This window comes from Elephantulus edwardii, unplaced genomic scaffold (genome assembly GCF_000299155.1).
Source record: "Elephantulus edwardii isolate Elephantulus edwardi_28Jun2011 unplaced genomic scaffold, EleEdw1.0 scaffold00033, whole genome shotgun sequence".
In the NCBI taxonomy this organism is placed as follows: Eukaryota; Metazoa; Chordata; class Mammalia; order Macroscelidea; family Macroscelididae; genus Elephantulus; species Elephantulus edwardii.
Genome location: NW_006399783.1, coordinates 20,589,118 through 20,611,074, shown reverse-complemented (window position 1 = coordinate 20,611,074; position 21,957 = coordinate 20,589,118). Strand labels below are relative to the sequence as shown.

General features: G+C 47.2%; 3 protein-coding genes across 3 annotated transcripts; 2 read left to right on the top strand and 1 right to left on the bottom strand.

Annotated features, from left to right (window-relative positions):
* The first annotated feature begins 9,807 nt into the window (after positions 1-9,807).
* On the top strand, positions 9,808-14,296 carry MXD3 (MAX dimerization protein 3). The gene is made up of 6 exons (XM_006884394.1): positions 9,808-9,933; positions 10,165-10,270; positions 11,073-11,102; positions 11,221-11,335; positions 13,923-14,106; positions 14,181-14,296. The coding sequence occupies exons 1-6, from the start codon at positions 9,864-9,866 to the stop codon at positions 14,294-14,296; spliced, it is 621 nt and encodes a 206-aa protein (XP_006884456.1). The 5' UTR covers positions 9,808-9,863.
* Positions 14,297-15,508: 1,212 nt separating this feature from the next.
* PRELID1 (PRELI domain containing 1) lies at positions 15,509-18,565 on the bottom strand. The gene is made up of 5 exons (XM_006884393.1): positions 18,286-18,565; positions 17,523-17,748; positions 16,099-16,212; positions 15,902-15,985; positions 15,509-15,622 (listed from the first exon to the last, which is right to left on the bottom strand). Exons 1-5 carry the CDS (start codon positions 18,375-18,377, stop codon positions 15,509-15,511), a joined length of 630 nt encoding a protein of 209 aa, XP_006884455.1. The 5' UTR covers positions 18,378-18,565.
* Positions 18,566-18,813: 248 nt separating this feature from the next.
* Positions 18,814-20,730, top strand: RAB24 (RAB24, member RAS oncogene family). The gene is made up of 8 exons (XM_006884392.1): positions 18,814-19,098; positions 19,181-19,249; positions 19,417-19,495; positions 19,605-19,672; positions 19,754-19,853; positions 20,016-20,066; positions 20,204-20,266; positions 20,392-20,730. Exons 1-8 carry the CDS (start codon positions 18,982-18,984, stop codon positions 20,454-20,456), a joined length of 612 nt encoding a protein of 203 aa, XP_006884454.1. The 5' UTR covers positions 18,814-18,981; the 3' UTR covers positions 20,457-20,730.
* Positions 20,731-21,957: the final 1,227 nt, after the last annotated feature.

Sequence of the window (21,957 nt, the reverse complement as noted above, 5' to 3'; positions counted from 1 at the left end):
TCTGGGCTCTGCCTCTCATCCCATATTCTTGTATTGCTCCTTGGGTTTTCAGAGGCCTGTTATTTCAGAAGTGGATGGCCAATCTTGCTTCCTAGTCTATCTTAACCTGGGAGCTCTGTTGAAATCTATCCACCATCGGTGACCCTTCTGGCATTTGAAAGCCTGGTGGCCTATCTTCCAGCATCACAGCAACCCACAAGTTATGCCAGTACAACAAACTGTAAGACACGTGCTGCACTGATAAGAACAAACAATAAACAAGCAGACATATACCCACCTATGGAATAAAGTCATAAGTTATTTGCAATTTACTCCCCCTATACGAGGACTATGTTGGACAACCCCACAACTGGGGTTTCTTTCAAAGAAGAGTTGCAACACAAGAATCACATACTCCTATTCATGTTTGTTAAAACACTCTTTATAACAGAAAGAGATGGAAAAAAACTCAAGTGGCCATCAAGGTGTAAATGGCTAAAAGAAACCTGGTATGTTCACGTTCACACTATGAACTGTTACACATCACTAGAAATTGATCAATAATATAACGCATAAAATTATGTAATATTAATTTGAAGCTGAACATCAAGAAGAAAAAAATTCTAACCAATGAGCCAATTGGCAGCACCACGATAGAAGAAGAGATTGAGGTTGTTACGAATTTCTGCTTGTTAAGTTCCACAATCAGTGCTCTTGGCACCAGCAACCAGGAAATAAAAAGATGAATTACACTGGGAAAATCTGCAGTCAGGGACCTCTCCAGAATGCTAAAGAGCAATGACATCAATCTAGAGACTAAGGTGCACCCAATCCAGGCCATGGTCTTTGCAATTACTTCCTATGCTGGACAGTAACCAAGGATGACAGACAGAAGAATTGATACCTTTGAGTTGTGGTGCTGGAAAAGAGTCTTAATATACCATGGAGAAGGATATCATGCTTCGAAGGGTGGAGGGACAGAGCAGGAAAGAAATATCCCAGATAAGATAGATTGGCACAGTAACTGGGGCAATATGGGTAGGCGTGTTGGAGACAGTGAGACTAACTCAGGATAGGGCAGGTTTCAGAGCTATTGTACATAGGGTTACTATGAGTCACAAGCAATTTGATGGCACATAATGACAACTGTTCCCTTGCTCTGTTTGCACAACAGCCTCTTGGTCTAGATCTAGGTTTCACATGAGCACAATTAAGTGTTCTGGGATTCCAATTATTCTTAATGTTAGCCAGACTTGTTATGATCTACACAGTCAAATGCCTTTGCACAGTCAATAAAGCATAAATAGATATTCTTCTGGTATTCTTTACTTTCAGCCAGGATCTATCTGACCTCAGTAATGATACACTTGGTGTCATGACCTCTTTTTTTTCTATATTTTATTAATTTTCATAAACATTTACAGAGATTTTGGGTTTCCATTCATTCATTGTTGCACTATTCTCTCTACCCTCCTCCCAGTTTGTTCTTGTCCAAATGTCACAGTGCTTGTCAAAGCCAATTCTGATTAATCTTCTTTGTCACTGTGTCCTTTGCCATTCCCTATCACTCCTCCCTGAGAGAGACTTCACCCTGAGTCATAAGGAAAAGGGGATGGCGTATTCTCTTAGCTACTTCCTGCTGAAAAGGGACGCTGTGGGTTTCAGGGTGAAGGTCTTCTCGCACTACTTCATGACCTCTTCTAAATCCTGCTTGAACTTCTGGCAGTTCCTCATTTATGTACCATTCTAGTCATTTTTCATAATCTCCAGCAGTGTTTTGCTTACATGTGATATTAATGATATTGTTTTATAGTTCCCATATTCTGTTAAGATCACCTTTCTTGGGAATGGGAACAAATATGGATCTCTTCCAATTAGTTGGCCAGACAGCTGTTCTCCAAATTTCCTGGCATAGACTGATGAGAGCATCCAAGGCTACATCTGTTAGAAGAAATATGTCAGTTGGTATCCCATCAATTCTGGGGGCCTTATTTATTTATTTATTTATTTATTGCCAATGCCTTCAGTGCAGCTTCAACTTCTTTCTTCATTACCATTGACTTCTCCTGATGGTACTTCTTGGCTTATGATACCTCCTGATATTTTCAGTGTCAGTGAGTTCTTTTTGGTACAGTGACTCTATGTATTCCCTCCATATTCTTTTATTTATTTATTTATTTTTTCTCCATATTCTTTTGATGCTTCCTGGACCATTCAACATATTATCCATTGTTGTTTTTGTTGTTATGTGTCATCTGACTCATGGCGACCCTATGTACAACAGCCCTAAACCTTGCTCTATCCTGAGCCAACCTCATTGTCTCTGACACACCTATACCCACCACCTTCATTACCCCAGTCACTGATTCAATCCACCTCAACCAGGGTTTTCCTCTCTTGCACTGTCCCTTCACATTTCCAAGCATGATGTCCCTCTCCAAGGACTTTTCCCTCCTTGCAACATGTCCAAAGTATGTCAGATAGAGTTTTAAGATCCTTGCCTCCAAGGAGCAGCCTGGCTTCACCCTCTCCAGGATGAATGTATTTGTTCTTCTAGCAGTCCATGGTATATTCAATATTCTTCTCCAGCAACACAAAGGCATCAATTCTCCTTCTATCATCTCTAGTTATTGTCTAGCTTTCTGATGCCTAGCAAGCAATTACGAAGACCGTGGCCTAGATCAAGCACTCTTTAATCTCCAGACAAACATCATTACTCTTCAGTACTCTGGAGAGATCTCTGAGAGCAGATTTTCCCAATGCAATTCTTCTTTTGATTCCCTGGATGCTAGTACCAAGAGTGTTGATTGTGGAGCCAAGCAAGTTGAAGCTGTTAAGAATCTCAATCTCTTCGCCATCTATCATGATGCTGCCAATCAGCCCAGTGGTGAGAATCTTTGTTTTCTTGATGTTGAGCTTCAATCCATATTGAAGGGTTCAGTCCTTGACCTTCTGCAACAAATGTCTCAGGTCCTCATCAGTTTCAGCAAACAGGGTTGTATCATCTGTATAACACAGGTTGTTGATGTCACATTCCTCCTCATAGAGCCCATAGCATCTTTCAGTAATGTGATGTAAGGCTTAAATTTGTTTTTCAGTTCTTTCAACTTGAGAAATGTAAAGCGAGTTCTTCCTTTTTATTCTCTAATTCTAGCTCTCTGCACATTCCATTATAATACTTTGCTTTGTCTTATCAAGCGGCCCTTTGAAAAATTTCTGTTTAGCTCTTTCACTTCATCTTTCCCCTTTGTTTTGGCTTCTCAATACTCTAGTGAAATTTTCAGAGTTCTTTCTGACATTCATTTCATTTTTTCCCTTCCTCTTCTGTCTTTAAAATGATCTTTTTGCTCTCTTTATGCATGATACACTTGATGTCATCCCACAACTCCTCTAATCTTCGATCATTGGTGTCAGTGCTTCAAATTTTTCTTAAGATGATTTTGAAATTCTAGTAGAATAGACTCAAGATCATATTTTGGTTCTTGTGGACTTGTTTTATCTTTCTTCAGCTTCAATTTGAACTTGCTCATGAGTTAATTGATGATCTGTTCCACAGTCCAATGCTGGCCTAGTTTTGATTGCTGATAGTGAGCTTCTCCAACAATTCCTTCCACAGATACAGTCTGATTCCCATGCAGCCCCTCATGTGAGTCCCATGTGTAAATTTGTTATTTCTGTTTTTTTTTTTTAAAAATATATTGGCCATGAATAAATAATTGAAAATACACAATTCAATCATTCTATTTCCAGCCTCATTTCTACCACCAAGTCCATATTTTCCAATTACCATTTCTTATTTCCAACTTTTGTATTCCAGTCACCAATAATCATTAATGCATCTTTATTGCATGTTTGGTCAATTTCTGACTGCAAGATTTTGTAAAAATTGTCAATTTCCTCATCTTTGGCTTTATTTGTAGAAGCCTATATTTGAATAATAGTCACATTAACAGGTCTTCCTTGTGTTTTGTATGGCTAATATCTGATCACTCACAACATTATACTTCAGGCTAGAACGTGAAATTGACATTTTGTCTATGAATGCAACATCATTCTTCTCCTGTGTTCATCCCCAGAATTGAGAAACACTATGTGATTGTCTGAATCAAAGTGTCCAAAATTAATTTATCTCATTTCATCTCATCTCACTAATGCTTAGAATGTCTGTTTTCATGCATTCTATTTCTTTTTTCACAACTTCTAGTTTTCCAGCATTATTGTTTGAAGCACTGCATGTTCCAATTATTAATGGATGTTTGCCATTATTTTTCCTCATTTTGATTGATAAAGCCAATCTGGGCTTTACCTCTAATACTATAACTATTTGTGTTCTTCTACTGTTTATAGGGTTTTCAGAAGCTGTCTGTTTAAGAAGTCGATGCCAATTCTGCTTCCTAGTCTGTCTTAATCTGGGAGTTCTACTAAAACCAGTCCACCATGGGTGACCCTGTTGGCATTTGACACAGCAGTGGCATGGCTTTCAGTATTAAAGCAATCTACAAGTTATCTCAGTATAGCAAACTGACAGAAAGTGCTATACTAATTAGAATGATGTATTCCCCAAATACAAGAAAGTGACCACTTAGTGTTGTACTTCTAATAGTAAATAAGGCATAAGCATATTACGTTACCAGATCTAGTTGAAGTCTGTATAGATGTGATACCATGTGCTCCTGGGAGTGCACTGAAAGTGTTCTAGCTGAGACTCAGGGCTGACACACTGAAGTTAGGTCCTACAAGTAGATATTAATGATGGAAGTCTTAGATAAAGCCTTGCTGTTAGTGCTTCACACAAGAAAAGCTTGCCTTCTGGTTCCAAACAGCTTTAAATAAGACTTCCAGCCCCCAACCGGCTATTAAGGAAAAAGTCCCACCTTCCAGGTCACAATTGCTTTAAACAAGATGCTCTCAGCTCCTAACTGACTGTTAATCAAAAAAAGGCTCTCCATCTGGGTCCCAACTGCTTTAAACAAGAGGCTCCCAGTTTCTAATGGACTGTTAATGAAAAAGGAATATTCCATAGATTGCCAAAAAGTCAAATACACCTAACTTGGAAGAAGTGCAGCACGGTCCTCTCTAGAGGCATGAGTGGTGAGATTTATCTCACATAGTTTGGACCTGTCATCAGGAGGCACTAGCCTTGGAAAAGATGATCATACTCTGCCAAATGGAGAGTTAAAGAAGAAAACCCTCAGTGAGACACTTTGACACAGTGCTTGCAACAATGAGCTTAAGTGCAACAGAGATTGTGTGACTGGTGCAGGATCAGGCAAAGTTTCAAACCTATGTTATGGGGCCACTATGAGTTAGAAGACACCTAACAACTGCAATGCAGAAGAACATGGAGGCTTGCGAGCTGCTAGGATCCTGAACAAAATTCCACACAGTTTCTAGAAGAACACAGACTAATAAGAAACATCTGGTGATCTGCTTCTGAAATAGGCCAATCAAAACCCTGTGGAGTACAAAGGCTTGATCTGTAAGAGTTGTGGTGATGGCTCAGAACTGGGCAGCTCTGTGTTTCATTTTACATGAGATCCCTGTGAGTTGGAAGCGAGTTGGAGACTGCCGCCATGCACCCCTGGTGGTGATCATGTAGAGAGAGTTCAGAAAGGTCTCTTCTCTCCTCTCTCTCTAGGTAGTCTGTGCGTGTTGCCACTTGTTTGGGATCTCGCTGTCCCATTCTATGCTAATGACAGGCCTAAGCCTTCTAGGATATCCTCTTCTGGGTAAACTGGTCGAATGGAGTTATTTAGCACAGGCATGTGCCAGTTCCTAGAAGCTTTCTAGTCTGGAGGGCATTTGTCTGATAGAAATCTGGGAAGCAAAACTCAGAGGGTGGGCTGCTCCTGGTGAGACTGAGGGCTGGCATTAGACCTCACAAGGGAGTTCTAGACCTCAGACTTTCAGGTCTCACTGCCATTCTTGTCTAGATCTAGTGGAGCACCCAAGGTTTGGTGTCAGAGCCCCACTGCCCCAAATCCCTGGTCCACACCCTGTTCTCTCCACTCACCCTGCTTCCCAGGAGGTACCAACTCCTATGTCTCCTTAGCTGGTGGTCCCATCCCACATTCAGTGAGGGAGATCAAAGGCCATGCTGACTGTTGCCTCCATGTTCCCTACCTGGACTCCTTCTCATGGCATTAGGGACTCACCTTGTCAGGCCCCTCAGAGGCTTCCTCACCTTTACATTCTCTCAACCCTGCCTTGTTCCTCCCATTTCAGGATCACTACCAAGGTGCACCTAATCCAGGCCACGGTCTTCATGATTATTTGCTATGCATCAGAGAGCTGGATAATGACTAAGGATGACAGAAGAATTGATGCCTTCAAGCTGTGGTGCTGGAGAAGAGCATTGAACATACCATGAACCACCAAGAGAACAAATAGATCTGTCTTGGAGAGGGTGAAACCAGATTCCTCCATGGAGGCTAGGATTTTTAAGCTCTCTCTCACATACTTTTGGCACACAGCCAGGAGGGACCAGCCCCTGGAGAAAGACATCATACTTGGAAGGTTGGAGGGACAGCACAGGAGAGGAAGACCCCATATGAGATGGATTGACATGATAACTGGGGCAATGGGATTAGGTGTGTTGGAGTCCGTGAGACTGGCTCAGGATAGGGCAGGGTTCAGAGGTGTTGTACATAGGGTCACGATGAGTCACCGGCAGCTCATCAGTACATAACAACTACATCTCTTGCTATTCCTCCACTGACAGTTCTCCTCCATCAGATCTCAATTTAAACCTTGCCTCTCCTAGGAAAACCCAGCTTCAACATTGGGCTTCCTGAGTCTCCTGTGTACAACTTGATTTATGGCTACTGACTCGAGCAATATAAAATTAGACTTTTACCACTTTTACCCACAAGCTTTGTCACTCTTTTCTTCAAGCATAACTGACTGGAGGGAGAGGTTCAGGGAATTTTTCTACCTGCTTTAGGCCCTTCTAGCCCCTTCAGTGTAAACTCTCACCATGCAATCTCTATGTTAGACACATATGCTACCTCAGTCTACCCATGATGCACTTTTAGTTTCAATTTCTTTCACATTCCTTCTATACGTACAGTTCACACCTCTTCATCAATGTGATGGGATAAATGCGTTTTTCACGTTGTTGTTACTATGTGCTGTCAAGTTATTTGTGACTCATAGTGATCCTATGTACAGCAGCTCTGAACCCTGCTCTATCTTGAGCCAACCTCAGGAAACTCATTAATTTGGAGAGGCTGAAGGGTGGAATGTTATAGATTGATTTGTCTCCTCAAAATATGTTTTGGAATTCCTGCTCTTATTCCTACAGATGTTATTTTGTGAGGAAGTATGGCTTTCTTTATGCTAATGAAGTTATACTTTCATAGGGTGGGTTCTATACTTACCTATAGGTGCATTATAAAAAGAGCAAATTAGACACAGGTGCAAGCTGAAGAGACACAGATGAACTTCAAGCATTGTTAGCAGTTACTAGAAACTTAAAAAAAAAACCCCAAACACACAAACAAAAACCCAAAACAAAACACACCCTAAAACCAAAACACAAAAAACAATCTTAAACTAAAAAAACAATAGAAAAACTCCGGGCATGTTGTCATGAGGGGTCAGACCTTTGAAAAAAGACATCATGCTAGGCAAAGTAGGTCACTGAAAAATAGGAAAACCCTCAAGGAGATGGATTGGTTCAGTTAAGTGCAACAATGGGCTTGAGCATGGTGATCATGAAGGTGGTTGAAGGAAGAGAGCAAGGTTCTGATATTCATACAGTCTTGATTTAATGGCATCTAATAAGTATGTCAGAAATGATGAGGATGACACAGGATAGGACAAGGGTCAGATCAGTTTTTCATAGTCGTCAACTTGACAGCACCTAACAACAACTGGAAACTAGTAGAGATTTTGCCTGTCTTTTACTAGATATTGAAATGGACAAAGAAAGCTTTCTCCCTAGAGCCAAACCATCAATTCAGCTTTCAACCTTATGAATAGCTGAGAAATGAAATTTCTATTCTTGAAAGCTGCCCACTTGTGCTATTTGTTACAGTAGCATAGTCCTTGTTAAGTTTCCTAGAGTCAAAATCCACTCATAACTGACCCTCCAGTGGGTTTTCAGAGGCTATAAATCACATGAGAGGAGAATGTCTGTCTTTCTCCTTTGGAGTATCTAGTGGCTTTGAATCAAGTACCTTTGGCTTGGCAGTGAAAGTCCTTACCCACTAGGCCACCGGAGTTCCCTACAGCAGCAATAGACAATCAAAACAATGCATTTACCCAGAAAAAACTCCTCTGACCTCCTTAAGGGACATGTCCTCAAGATTTTTTTTTCCTTCCAGGCGAGGACCTGGCAAAGCTGTATCTAACGTTCGTCTGACTATGGTATCTCACCCTCTTTACCCCTGAGGCTGTGAATCCTGCATTTCCTAGTTCCCAGGCCTACACGGGACCTGGCTCTGGACATCCCATAGGTGCTCAGAAAATGTTTACTGAGTGTGGATGAGCTGGTGAGTGTAGTCCAAGCAGAAGTTTGAGGTTGAACATATCAATGACTCCTCTGGAAGTGACATTTAGGGAAACTTAAGGGTTTCTGCACAGGCACGGACTAAAAGCTGACTATCCCATGTCTTGTTTTTACCTTGTGTTTATGCAGGGAATGAAACGATACTCACTCCCTTGCATCCCATCCTTTCCCCCCACCCCAACTCCTGTTTCTATTTTTACTTTTAACTTCAGCCAAACCTCAACTTAATCTTCACAGTAAATGCTCCACCCTGTAACAGCTCCTTTCATCTTCCTTCCTCCAGCCTCAAACTGTCACTATGCTCCACAGGTGTGACCACATCTGCTGGTCAGCCTCTGGAAGGTTCGGACATTACACATGGGCTCAGAGTAAGGCAACTGGGGGGCTCTCGGTGAGGAGGAAGCCCGTGTCTAACAACACTGCCTTCTCAGAGAACAGCAGCAACTCCTATGAACTGGGGCTGCATAGTTATGTCACTGACCCGCCAAGACTCGACCAAAGTGTTTTCTGAGTCACACATAGCCAAGAAATTGTGATCGAAAAGAATGCCTGCACTGATGACTCTGATTTGCGTGCGTCCTGGAAAGTTGTTATCCTAGCTTTCTTGTTTTTAATCCTAACTTTCTTCAGGATGTGGAGATGCCTAGAGGTCCCGAGGACGGGTTTGTTCTTACTTAACGGTACGTAGGGCCTTAGCGGGCCTGGGCCTAGGAAGCGCAGATAGCAGGTTCCAGGAGAGCTTCCAGAGCGCAGAAGGCGGACCCGGCAACCTCTCCCCTGCGCCTGCGCACTTCTCCCCGCTCAGCCCCCGCCCCTGCAGCTCTGGTTTTCAAATTTGAAACCTGCTTCTTTTCCCGCCGGAATGTGCTGACCAGCAGAGGGAGGGGGCGGGGCCCCATGTCAACCAATCGGGCCGCCGAGCGTGCCACAGGCCAATGGGCGTGGGCGCGATATAGTCCCGCCCTCTCAGCGCCCACGTGCGGGGGCCGGGCCAGGTCTCGTCGGAGGGCTCGTCGTTTGGCTCTCTCTTGGTCGGGCATTTTATGATCCGCGTAGTCCGGGACACAATCCCTGCGGCCTTCAGTTCCCGGCCTGGGCTCACGAGCGAGATGAGTCCGACTCAGCTTCCCAAGGCCAGAGGTTCGCGGACGGGCTGGGCTCAAAACTGGAAGCTGGACCAGCCGGGACGGCGAGCAGCCTAGCTGCGGGTGAGCGGCGGGCGGGGCGTCCCGGGGGCGGGGCCAGGGCGGGGCGTGCTGGGGGCGGGGCCGGGCCCTGTGTTTGTTGCTCCGTGTCAGTTATATTGTAACAAAAGTGCTGCCGCGCTCCGCCGCCGGCGCCTCTGGCCCGCCCGCTGCCAGCTGTCGCCGACATGGAACCCGTGGCCAGCAACATCCAGGTCCTGCTGCAGGCGGCCGAGTACCTGGAGCGCCGCGAGAGAGGTAAGGAAGAGCCCCAGTCCGGGCTTCGGGCCGGCGGCCTCACTGACATGGGCCTGGATTGGACTTGTCTCCCAACTCGGAAGATGCCTGGCCCGAGCCCTGTCGCCTCAAGGTTCCCCCAGCACTCAGCACGCACCCCAGAGCGATCCGCGAGTGGTCGAGCAGGGAAGGATTGGGAAATGACTCTGACGCCGAAAGCCTGACGCGGGCGGGGGGCTCTCTCTCTGGCAGAGGCTGAGCATGGCTACGCGTCTCTGTGCCCGCACCGCAGTCCAGGCCCTGTCCATCGGAGGAAGAAGCGAACCCACCAAGCCCCTGGCGGGCTGGACATTGGGCGGTGAGGAGAGCGGGGGCGAGGGGGCGGCGGGGCGGGGGATGGGCGCTGCTGGTGCCTCCTCTACCTTTTACTTCCTTTCAATTGCCTCTTAGGGCCAGGTACCTTGCTCTGGGAGGCATTCACTATCCGCACTCGCTAACCTCTTCCTACCATCACTCTCTAAATGAGTATCGTTTCTTTCATTGAAACACTATTTCTTAAGCACCTCTGATGTGCCAGAACTAGAACTGTGAACAGTTTTATGCCCTTGTCCACTCATACTCCTCCATTCCACAAAGCAAATGGCACAGCTGCCTTTGAACATACCATTCCCTCCTATTTTGAATGCGCCTTCCTCTACGCTCCTTGGAAAAGTTGAGGTCAATGCCTATGTCCCTTCTTTCTGCCCAGGAAGCCCCTGATGACCGGGTGGCGGGCGCCTTGTTTGGAACAGGGCTTCTAGGTGATAATTTTGGTTAGACCCACTCCGTTGCTGAGCATGCGCATTTCTACTCTGGATAGTGCGTGCAAATCTAAATTTTAACAAGATCTCTGGGTGATTCTTATAGATTCAAGTGACTCTTAGGTCTACCTGGGGATTTTTAAATAAGATGTTGATTCTGATTTAGTTTGTCTAGCATATGATCAGCAGAGGATCAAACCGGAATGAATGCATCAGAAGCCTTGGACTCCCACAGCTCTAGGGGACAGACCTTTTAGCATTTGGGTACCATTGCTTGGCTCTCCTACCCCTGCCAGAAGCTCTGTGCCTCAGACTTTACTAGGTGGCTAACCTCCTTAATCTTCATTCTGGCCTTGACAGGTCTGTGCACAACGAGCTGGAGAAGCGCAGGTGAGTCCCAGCCCTGAAGCACAAGGCCCTGGAACTGCTTCCTTTGACTACCCCTCCCTTGCCATCCCCATGGCCACAATGAGGGCTGGCACTGCCCTCCAGACCCCTTCTCCTGCAGGAGGGCCCAGTTGAAGAGGTGCTTGGAGCAGCTTAAGCAGCAGATGCCCCTGGGGACGGACTGTGCCCGATATACGACCCTGAGCCTTCTGCGCCGAGCCAGGGTACACATCCAGGTAAGAGCCACCACTATGTCTGGAACTAGCTTGCCAGAATGCCAAGAGGGTTAGATTCAGCAACACAGCCTGAAGTCATAATCCAATTGTGTGCTTCTAGACTTAGTTTTCATACTTGTTAGATAGGCAGTGATGAGGAGGGGTACCAAACCCAAACCAGAAGAGTAAAACCTAGGGTTAAGACACATTTTTAACTAGTAAAGTTGTGTACCGTCTAGTCGGAACCCACCCATAGCTGACCCTCAGGGGGTTTTCAGAGACAGTAAATTGCCCAGAAGGAGATATCCATCCTTCTCCTGCAGAGCAGTGGGTGATTGCATGCTTTTGGTTTTGCAGTGCAGCTTCTTGCCACTAGGCCACTACTACAGTTATTATTATATATGGCATAGATGGTTACTTAGACTCCAGCTGTGAAAGTTTGGCTCTGTCACCTTCTTTGGACTTTCCTGAGAACTAGCCTGGACTGTGGAGGGATGGTCCTTGGCCTTCTCCCAATCTTCAAGCCCTTCTGCTTTGGACAGTCAGTCTTGATGTCACTCTGGGAGGTTGCTCCAGAGATGGGGGTGGGGGTGGGGAGAAGGACAGAGGAATTGTGTCAGTAGTACAGGGTCCTGCTCCTGCCTGGATTTGGCTCAGCGCCCTCTGGTGGACAGGAGCAGGGGTGCTGACTCAGGCTGGAGTCAGCCCTGGAGATGTCAGTTGACAGGCCTGAAATGAAGGCCCAGCAGCCAACACAGCTGATGAGAGGCAGGTCCAGACTCCCTGACTCACGAGCATTCTTTTTCTTCAAATACTTCCTGAGCATATGTTCTGCCAGCTGCTATTCTAGACCACAGGTGTATTGATGGAGGATCCGAGGGGGCCCTTACCACTTAGTGCAAGTTCAGGAGTAGACAAGTGAGGTATGGAATGACATTCCATGGTGCTACAAAATTGAAAGGCAGGCACCTGATGAGGCAGCCAGACAAGAGAGGGGAGGCATTTCTGCTGATGAGTGGTCATCCATCTTGAACTTGTGGAGAAGGGTACAACTTGTGCTTGTCTTGGGTGCTTGTAACCCTTGTTACACCTGTCTTCTAGCATAGAAGTCTCTGACAGTGATCGACATGTCACCAGTGGAAGCCTTTCATATTGTCCCATGGGTGCCTGTTTTCTTCATTGTGGTTGAGTCACACCCTGGCGGGACCTGGGGAAGAGCTAGGAACAGTATCCCACTTTTGCCCCACCCTACTCTGAGTCATAGGTGTTACTAGGCCTTAAATAACAATATAAACCTGGGGAGCTCTGGTGGCCTAGTGGCAAGAAGCTGTACTGCAATCCCAAAGGTACACGGTTTGAATCCACCAGATGCTCTGCCGGAGAAGACTGTTATCAGTCAGATCTGATTTGATGGTACATGCACAAAAAATAATAAAATAAAAAACAAAAACGAGATAAATCTGTGCCAGCTCCTGTTGTAGTGGTCCTTGCTTGCTGGTGCTCTTCAGTGTCCACCATACACCCCTGCTGCCGTTGGTGACACCCCTCCCCCATACACAGCTCATTAGCTCCATCTCCCCCTCCTGGTAGTGCCCTGTTCTGCCCTCCACTTGCTTTTCCCCCAACCCTGACTGCTCTAGGGCTGTGTGTTTCCCTTTTGGTAATTTTTCACAAGGACCATGTGTGGCCTGGTTCTCTGTGGCCCTCGACCAATGGGAGGATCTGGGGACTCATTTATACCTGTTTCCTCTCTAGGCTCGATTCTGGCTTCTCCCTTACCCTAGAATGATCTTTGTAGCACATACATCTGCTCAGAATGTTTGGATAGGACTGTTAATATCCGACTTTTTGGGTAATTCAAAGATCATTCAGATCTTGCCACAGGTTTGCTTTGTTTTTGTCATACTATCCCCACAAAGCAAGCTGGATTATCCACCTGGGTAGTTCTTCCATCTCTCCCTGGCCAGTTCGTGTGTTCATTATTCTCTGTTGAGTTCAAGGGCTCCACTTTGACCCAGTTGTCCCCATCTTTGCTTGCTGAGGGTTCTGCAGAAGTGTGGTACTTGGGCTCATGATGGAGTGGATGAGCCCCTCTGGCCTCCCAGGCCTTGGGATTTCAGGGCAGACTGAGTTGAATGGAGATGTTGAATATTGACAGCTCAGTCAGGAGGACCCTTGGTTTTAGTCCTTGAGGGTTGCACCAAGTTACAAACTGATAACCTTTGGTCTGCAGTTTTCTAAAAATTTGTATCAAGTGGTTTACTTACAGCTTTGACATAGAAAAATTGTTTTCTAGCTTTTTAAAGAAATTGGGAGACCTGGCAGCACTTAGCAAAAGGGCGCCTCCTCGCGCTGAAGCATGCAGTTAGCAGTTCTCCGTTTTCTTCCCCACAGCCTCAGGTCCTATTCCCAAATACTGGAGTACTCTGCCTTTGAGACCACAGTACTACCTACATCCCATCCTCCCATTCCTGATAACATTCACAGGCCACCTAAGCTGTGAAGGGCCTGGCTCCTTGGAGGACATGGGGCTTCTCTGTGGGCCATGGCTTGCTGCTGACAGGTGGTAGGGTGAGGCTCTAGCCCCTTGCTCCTTTGGGCTCCACAGAAGCTGGAGGAACAAGAGCGGCGGGCTCAGCGGCTGAAGGAGAAGCTTCGTAGTAGACAACAGAGCCTACAGCAACAACTGTTGCAGCTTCAGGCACCAGCTGGTTCCAGGGATCGGGAGCGGCTCCGGGCAGATAGCCTAGACTCCTCTGGTCTCTCCTCTGAGCGCTGGGACTCTGACTCAGGTTAGTGCCTTTAGGATGTGGACAGAGGGGCTAGAAGTGTGGCCAGTTCTTCTGATGGAATCTTCTCTATTTAGAGGAACTGGAAGTGGATGTGGAGAGCCTGGTGTTTGGGGGCAAGGCAGAACTCCTGCAGGGCTTCAGTGCTGGCCAGGAACACAGCTACTCACACAGCGATGGTGCCTGGCTATGACCCTTGCTGCTTGAGCAGACCCTGCCCTCCATTCAGGTGGGTTGACCGAGCCAGGCAAGAGTCCTCCTCAGGCCTCAAGGGCTGCTTGGAGTCACCACTTGTAATGGACTAAAAGGACCTGTGTACATAGGTATTCCTTGCCAACCCTGGGCTGGTGACCAGATAGTCCTCAAGGGGAAGGGACACAATAGGACTACCCCTAAACCCTGCAGGGCAGGCAGCCTAGGGCTGGGCCCTGGCATTTTCTGAAGCACTTGGTCTTGCTGCCCTCAGAGGTGGGGGATGGCAGGAAGCCCCTTAGAACCTCACCTTTTCTACCAGGGCAAGGCCCCTTGGCCTGTGCCCCAGTTACTATACAGTATTTTCATTAATAAGGAGCTCTGGTAGCATAGTAGTTAAGCATTTGGCTGCTAAGTGAAAATCAGGGGTTTGAACCCACCAGCAGTTCACAGGAGGAAGATGTGGCAGTTTGCTCCCATTAAAAAAAGACTTCAGCTTTGGAAACTTTATGGGGCAGTTCTGTTCTGTAAGGTTGCTGAGTGGAATCAACCCATTGGCAACAGATTTTATTTTCATTAAAAGTCTGTTTTAACAATTTCCTGTGTCTTTTTATCTGATGAGAATGGGGAATCCCAACCACAGACTAAGCTGGAAAAGCAGAACTAGGAGCTGCTTATCTCAAGACAGGTAGTGTACTTGTCAGACTCAGTTCTTCCCTCTGTTGGGGCTGAGGGGTATAACCTGCCTTGAAGCCCAAACTCAGGAAACAATGGAGTCAAGACTTGAACCAAATCCTGGACTGCAGAGCTGGGACTAACCGAAGTCAAGTTATTTATTGAGTGCCGATTACGTACTAGGTATTATTCCAAATACTTGGGACACATCAGAGAGCAAACAGATCCCTGCCCTCACGGAGCTTACAGTCTAGCATTTCCTACTTCACTTGTACACTGACCCGGGCAAGTCTGTGCCTCTCTGTGCCTCAGCTGCCAAATGGGAGGAATATGCAGAATCAGCACAGACCATGGATGACATGCTTGCTGTTCTGTAGATGCCAAACAAGACCCTTACCCCTTGCCCTAGCCTATCTCTTAGGCAAGAAATAGGGCTGGATGTTGATTTTTAACAGAGCACACTGGGGCTAGGGGGTTGGAGCTGGATTGTCTGCTGTGCGATGGTGGTGGTAAAAGGGTTGTGCAGGGCTGATGATGGCTACACAAATTGTTGCTGCTGCTGCTGCTGTTTCTTGGTGGCTGCCTTGCTGGCTAGGTCCTTGGCCTTCTCTGTAGCTGCCAGTGCTGTCTCTTTTGCCTTTTCCTTGGCTTCCTTGGCAGTTTCAACAAGTGTCTTAGAAGGGGCTTCACCTATACCAAAGGGCCAGGGGCTTGTTTCAGATGACAAGACAACCCACCTTGTCATCCATCCCCTCTCCTCTGGATCAGGTCCCATTAGAAATGGGACAACAGTCTAGTGGTACAAAGGAATCTCAAGCTTGAGAGTAGAACAGAGACCCAGGCTCCATACATGCCAGGATGGAATTAAGACTTGCCCTCCCCACCCCCCAATTTCTCCCTGTGAAGATACCCCCCGCACGGGGCCCAGGACCTCACCTTGTAGCTTGGCCAAGATGTATTCAAAACCCTTCATAGTCTTGGTCACATTGTTTTTAAATCGAGCCAGACCAAATTCCTGACAAAAGATAAGAGAAGTGCTAAGCTACCCACTGACAAGTGTCCCCCCCCCCCTTTTGGGTCAAATAACATGGGTACTGGAGCCCCAGCAGCTCCTACAAGGCTGCTCACCTGGACAGCTCTGGAGACACCAAACAAGCTAGAGGAGACCCAGGCTTCTCGGCGGATTTCGGTCCAACCACTGTTATCAGAGTTCACATAGTAAACACAGCGTTCCTCCACCACCTATGCAGGGAGTCAGGGGAGCTATAATTGTTTCTTTTGCCATCAGGCACACATAATCTTGATCTCGTGCCTCTTTTCTTAAGGGGATACAATTAAAAAAAAATCTGCTTCCTCTTATTGCAGCCCGGAAGAACTGCATTTATGGACAGCAAGATGTGTATACACATAAACCCAAGGGTGGGTGCGTGTGCACACAGGCCATCTTCCATTTTGATACTTGTAACCAGTCAACCTTAAAGGCATATGGGCTCTTGTTTGGGTAGGAGAGGAAGAAGAGGGGTGGAGTTTGGTCTTGCTTTGAAAGTATGATTTTTTTTTTTTATTACAGTGGAAATATACATTAACAAAACATAGACCAACTTAGTAAGGTCTACATGTTAACAATAAGGCCAAGTGCCTTATAGCCCCACCCTAACCCTTTTTTTTTTTTTTTTTCCCCCCTAACCCTTTTAATTTTTTTTTTTTTAGCCTGTCTTCACACACCAAAGTTCTGTTAAACAAAGTGGGGTAGTACTTTCAGGAGAAACAACTGAGGACATTTCTTACTCAGAGGAATGCCCTCTTGATAGTCTTTGGTGACAACTTTAGATAATTTGGAGCAAAGGCACTCAGTGGAGTGTCTGCGCCTTCTGTGACCTTGTAGAATCAAAGCTCCTCTCTCTGAACCTTATTTCCTTCTTTGCACAACAAAGCAATGCCCACTTCCCCCGTTTACTGTAAGGCTTAGCTGAGAATAAGAGTTCTTGGAAAGTTTTTGGGGTACTTACATGTGCAAAGATAATCCTAGAATTTTCCTTAAAATTATGTGCTTTCAAAAATGCTTTCGAGAAAATTTTAAGGCAAGTAAAATATATGTGGAAGTCTGTTCTCTGAAATCTTAGAAATCTATTATATTAATCAAAGTGGGACCAAAAGCTCAAGAGCTTCCCAGGAAGACCCAAGGTACTCTTACGGGGCTCAAAGAACTTTGGTCTTGAAAACCACTGCCTCCATCCGTACCAATTCTATTTGGTCAACACCTATGTGTGTGCCAGGGATAGTGCTGAGTGTTTTGTATGATGTTGTTGTTTTGTTTTGTTTTTTTTTTTAAAAAAAATCCAAAAAAGAAAGGGAGGAAAAAAGCAGTAAAAACCAAACCCTTCTGTATACAGGTACCACTGCCCTTCTCTACAATTAGTATGGGTTAAGAGATCAACTAGCTGAAAAAATAATCTGAAGCTGTACTCATCATCACATTTTAGTAACCGAGACCTGTCTCAGACCAGAAGAGTACCTGAGGAATATTAGGTTTTTTTGGGGAGGCAGCTCACCATCAGCCGGTCATGGTTGATGTTCCAGGTGAAGGTGGTCATGGTCTGATTCTGTGGGTCCACAACAGAGTCCTCCAGGATGTACACCGAGTGAGCAACATTGGCAGGAAACAATCGCTCAGCCCAGCGCGGCATCCTGTTGGTCTTGGTCAGGAGTCTCCGGGACAGGAGTTTCTGGTCAGGGGTAACCTCCCGGTGTACTATGTCTTCCGTCAAGACATGTTTGCTGGAGGTGGCAGAAGGCGACCCTCAGGAGATATCCGCTGGTGCTATTCCCTTTTGCCAGCCTCCTGGCCCAGACGGGCCATGCCTAACTGCAATCTTGCAGAGTAATCTTTGCTGTGGCCCAGACCTGAACTGGAGTTCCAGGAACCTATCCCCAGGTCAAATTCCAACTCCAGCCCCTTCGCTGACCAGGGTTCTGGGGCCTTCCACAAGGGCCAGGCCTCAATATTTATTGCGCCACTGGGAAAAGGGCAATACCAGATTTCTACCCCAATATCTTTCCAACTCCTGTGCCTCCGCCTCTTCTCGTTTCTCTAACGCTAGATTTTAGCCCAAGACTCACATAAGACACCCTCCAGACCCAGCTCTCCTTCCAGAACCGTGAAGGCCTGGCTAGTTCCCGGGTAAAGGTCAGCGTGGCGTAAAGGAAGCCACGCCAGGACCATGTCGAACTCTTCTGGGTTCTCTCATCTGGAGGTCGCCCACTCCTCGATCCCCCAGTAGCGAGGGAAAGGTGGTTTTCCCTAGGTTCACGTACCTGTAGGGATTCGGGTACCGCTGCCAGAAGGCGGCGAACACTTGGTCCCAGGAACTCCTGAGCACGCTCTGGCCCAGGAAATATTTCACCATTGTCCCGGCCGGGAAGGACTCAACACCCGCGAAGCATTAGGAGTGCGGAGCCCGGGGAGGACGTGGAGGCCAGGCCAGAGCTCGGCGCCAGCCGGCCAGGCTCGCTCAATCACCACCGTACCGCGCCCAAGTTTCCGCCGCCATGAGGAGTGGTCAGGAGGTGCTCCACTTCCGGCGCAGACATAGCACTTCCGGCGCTCCTGACATGTGACCTCTGTGGTCCCACCCCCCTCGCTCTCTCCCACGGGAGTCGCGGCGGTACGGGCTGGAGCAATCTCTGTACGGAGCCGGGTTTGGTTGTGAAGCTAAACCTCGGTGGCGCCTCAGTCGGACGGGCGGCGTGCAGCCCCGTTGAGGGCGCTGCCCCGCTTAAAGGCTGCCCGAGGTCTTAATCTCTTCGAAGAAGCTAGGGCCGAAGAGCTAGAACGCCGTCCAGGTGCGAGGCCGCCACAGGAGCTCTAGCCCGTCGCGTTGTTTGAAGAGTTGCAGGTTGGCGCTGGCAGTGGGGATCGGAGGCTTGGGCGCTGGCTGGGCCCAACGGAGATCCGGGTTTGCCTCCTGTTCCTGCCCCGGACCTCGACGTGGGTGAGACGGCCCCGGGAGCATGAGCGGGCAGCGCGTGGACGTGAAGGTGGTTATGCTGGGCAAGGAGTACGTGGGCAAGACGAGCCTGGTGGAGCGATACGTGCACGACCGCTTCCTAGTGGGGCCCTATCAGAATGTGAGTGCATCCATAGGATTGCGCACGGGTGGGAAGGGACTTGCCCGCATTCGTGGCTCTCATTTCTTTTTCCTAACTGCAGACCATAGGGGCAGCTTTCGTGGCCAAGGTGATGTCCGTTGGAGACCGGACAGTGACTTTGGGTATTTGGGTAAGTCCCTTGGCAAAAGATTAATTTCAGAGAAGGCTAGCGTCCTTTTCACCATTGGCTTCCTTAGATCCTCACGCCAATTCTCTGGAACAGTTTCAGTGGAAAATGGGGTCTGGAGAATGTGGTGGTAGTTTTGGGCTAGAGCTGAGCATTCCCCTGCCCTTCAGGACACAGCCGGCTCAGAGCGCTATGAAGCCATGAGCAGAATCTACTATCGGGGTGCCAAGGCTGCAATCGTGTGCTATGGTAAGGGCGGTAGGCGGCAGAGGGAGATGGTGGTTTTTCAGGCAGAAGACAGCGTGGATTTATTAGACACCAGTGTTTGACTTGTGTCTCCTGAACATCCCACCCAAAGACCTCACAGACAGCAGCAGCTTTGAGAGAGCAAAGTTCTGGGTGAAAGAACTACAAAGTCTAGAAGAGGTAGGTGGCCATACCTAGGCAGGGGACCAAGGACTGGGTCTTTAGTGGTTCTTTCCCCTGACCCTTACCTTTCAACCCCAGGGCTGCCAGATCTACCTGTGTGGTACCAAGTGTGACCTGCTAGAGGAAGACCGGCGACGTCGGCGAGTGGACTTCCATGATGTCCAGGACTATGCAGACAGTATTGCTCCTCAGTCCCCAAGAGATGGGGGAGGGAAGTGGATGCTTGGCTACAGTGGCAGATCCCTTAAGTGTTCTGGGCTCTGTAAACCCTAAGGGCCCAGATTTCCTCATTTGTACCCATTTTCTCAGGTATGAAGATTTAGTCACTTTTTTTTTACAGATATCAAAGCTCAGCTCTTTGAGACATCTAGCAAGACTGGCCAGAGTGTGGGTGAGTGTTGCCCTAGGACCTCACAGCAGAACAAGTAGGGGCACTGAGGGAGCACAGAGGGCCTTAAGGGCTGGGTTACTGGGTGATTCCAGGCCTGCTGGCTTTATGCCCTCAGTGATCTTCCCTTTTCCTGCCAGACGAGCTTTTCCAGAAAGTGGCAGAGGATTACGTCAGTGTGGCTGCTTTCCAGGTGATGACAGGTGTGTGCTTCGCTTCCCCAGCCTCTGGGGAGATTTCCTGTAGGCCCCTGGCATGTGAGGTCTTTTATAAGTTACCTGATTCCTCCAGCAGAATAGTGCTGAACTGCCATCTCTCACTTTGACAGAGGACAAGGGTGTGGATCTAGGCCAGAAGGCAAACCCCTACTTCTACAGCTGTTGTCATCACTGAGTCATCGCCCATTTGGGCTGGGGAAAACTAAACTCCGGAGAGACTGGACCCAGCTCTTGTCTGGGCTTGGGTGGTCAGATGTCTGAGCTGCCCTAGGTCTCCATGGCATCAGAGGTGGTACCTGCCTGTGCTGGCCCATGGAACGGAGGCAGTAATGGGCTGAAAGAAATGAGGAGGGCTGATTTGAACCCCAGGTTTCTGCCCGGGACACCCTGTGCATCTTCAGGTTATTTAAGTGGCTTGTGATTTGTAAATAAAATCAGTGCACTGTGAAATCATGGTTCAGCCCCTTTCCCTGCTGTGTAAACATCAAGACACCTAGTTCTTTCTGGGACCACTTGGCCGGTGTCACTTACCAAGTTAAACTTCCTCCAGTCTTTTCTTTGAAAACAAAGCATTTTCCCATCAAGGTTGTGTTTTGTTTCTTAGAGGGGCAAATACAGGGTGATATGCCAGCTGAGACAGAGTTTACTCCTGCTGCTAGGTGCTCAGAGAAGCAAGGAATGCACTTAGTTTTATTTATAGGGGTTAAAAAAAAAGTTGAGCAGTTCTACCAAAGACAGGTTGGACTGGCTGGCTGTACTGTATTTGTCATGTCTAGACCTGTCATAGATTTTGCAAGACAGAAATGTCTGAAGGATCTAGATTCTAATTTATGTAAAAAAATGCACCTAAACATCTGTAGCAATAAATGCTACACTCCTTTAGAGTTTTTTCCCCCTGAAAGACAATTAGTCAGAAAGGGTCAACCCCCCCCCCCCCATAATTCCGAAGGCATATTTTGGGGACTTGGAAGCATAAGCATTTCTGAAGGAACAAGTGTTAGTGTAAACATGGCTGAAGTTTCTTGTTACAATTAAAAGGAAATGTATTAGGGAGCTCTGGTGGCCCAGTGGCAAGAAGCTGCACTGCAATCCCAGAGGTACATGGCTCGAATGCACCAGATGCTCTGCTGGAGAAGGAGGGGAATCTCCTCTGGTACCAGTCAGATCCAATTTGACAGTACACACACACAAAATAATAACAAAAGGAAATGTATTACAGTCCTTCCCATTATTGAAGATGTAGTCCACAGCAGGACCTCATACAAGTCACTGTTGTCTACTTTCTTGTACTGAGGGCTGGGCTGAGTCTTCTACAATGAACAAAAAAACTTGAAGATGGTGAGGTTCTTGCTCAAAGTCCTTTGGTTTCACTTCCCTTTTCAAAACCAATTCCTTAAAATACTCTTCCTTTAAGGGTGATGAAGGCTTCCTGTGAAGAGCAAAAACTGACACCAGCCACTCCCAAGCAGATAGAAAAAGGCCCTATGGCATTTCTGAGGGGAGTCACGCAGCATACTATCTCACCTCTGGAGGAAGTGCTCTACCCACCTAACTGGGGTTGGTTTCTGCTCTCACCCCAACCCCAGTCCACCCTCCTATTGGACTATGTTCCCCATGAACAAGAAAAATAAAACACAGGGCAAGGGCCATAAGAGTAAAGTTAAACTTTACTTTAC

What these genes read in the sequence shown, in the direction of transcription:
- MXD3 (XM_006884394.1), top strand. Translation starts at nt 9,864, where the DNA reads ATGGAACCCGTGGCCAGCAACATCCAGGTCCTGCTGCAGGCGGCCGAG. An exon ending in CCTGGAGCGCCGCGAGAGAG is followed by an intron (nt 9,934 to 10,164) that starts GTAAGGAAGAGC and finishes TCTCTCTGGCAG; the next exon opens with AGGCTGAGCATGGCTACGCG. An exon ending in AACGAGCTGGAGAAGCGCAG is followed by an intron (nt 11,103 to 11,220) that starts GTGAGTCCCAGC and finishes CTTCTCCTGCAG; the next exon opens with GAGGGCCCAGTTGAAGAGGT.
- PRELID1 (XM_006884393.1), bottom strand. Translation starts at nt 18,377, where the DNA reads ATGGTGAAATATTTCCTGGGCCAGAGCGTGCTCAGGAGTTCCTGGGAC. An exon ending in TCAACCATGACCGGCTGATG is followed by an intron (nt 16,213 to 17,522) that starts GTGAGCTGCCTC and finishes CTCCCTGCATAG; the next exon opens with GTGGTGGAGGAACGCTGTGT. An exon ending in GTGTCTCCAGAGCTGTCCAG is followed by an intron (nt 15,986 to 16,098) that starts GTGAGCAGCCTT and finishes ATCTTTTGTCAG; the next exon opens with GAATTTGGTCTGGCTCGATT.
- RAB24 (XM_006884392.1), top strand. Translation starts at nt 18,982, where the DNA reads ATGAGCGGGCAGCGCGTGGACGTGAAGGTGGTTATGCTGGGCAAGGAG. An exon ending in TAGTGGGGCCCTATCAGAAT is followed by an intron (nt 19,099 to 19,180) that starts GTGAGTGCATCC and finishes TCCTAACTGCAG; the next exon opens with ACCATAGGGGCAGCTTTCGT. An exon ending in GGCTGCAATCGTGTGCTATG is followed by an intron (nt 19,496 to 19,604) that starts GTAAGGGCGGTA and finishes TCCCACCCAAAG; the next exon opens with ACCTCACAGACAGCAGCAGC.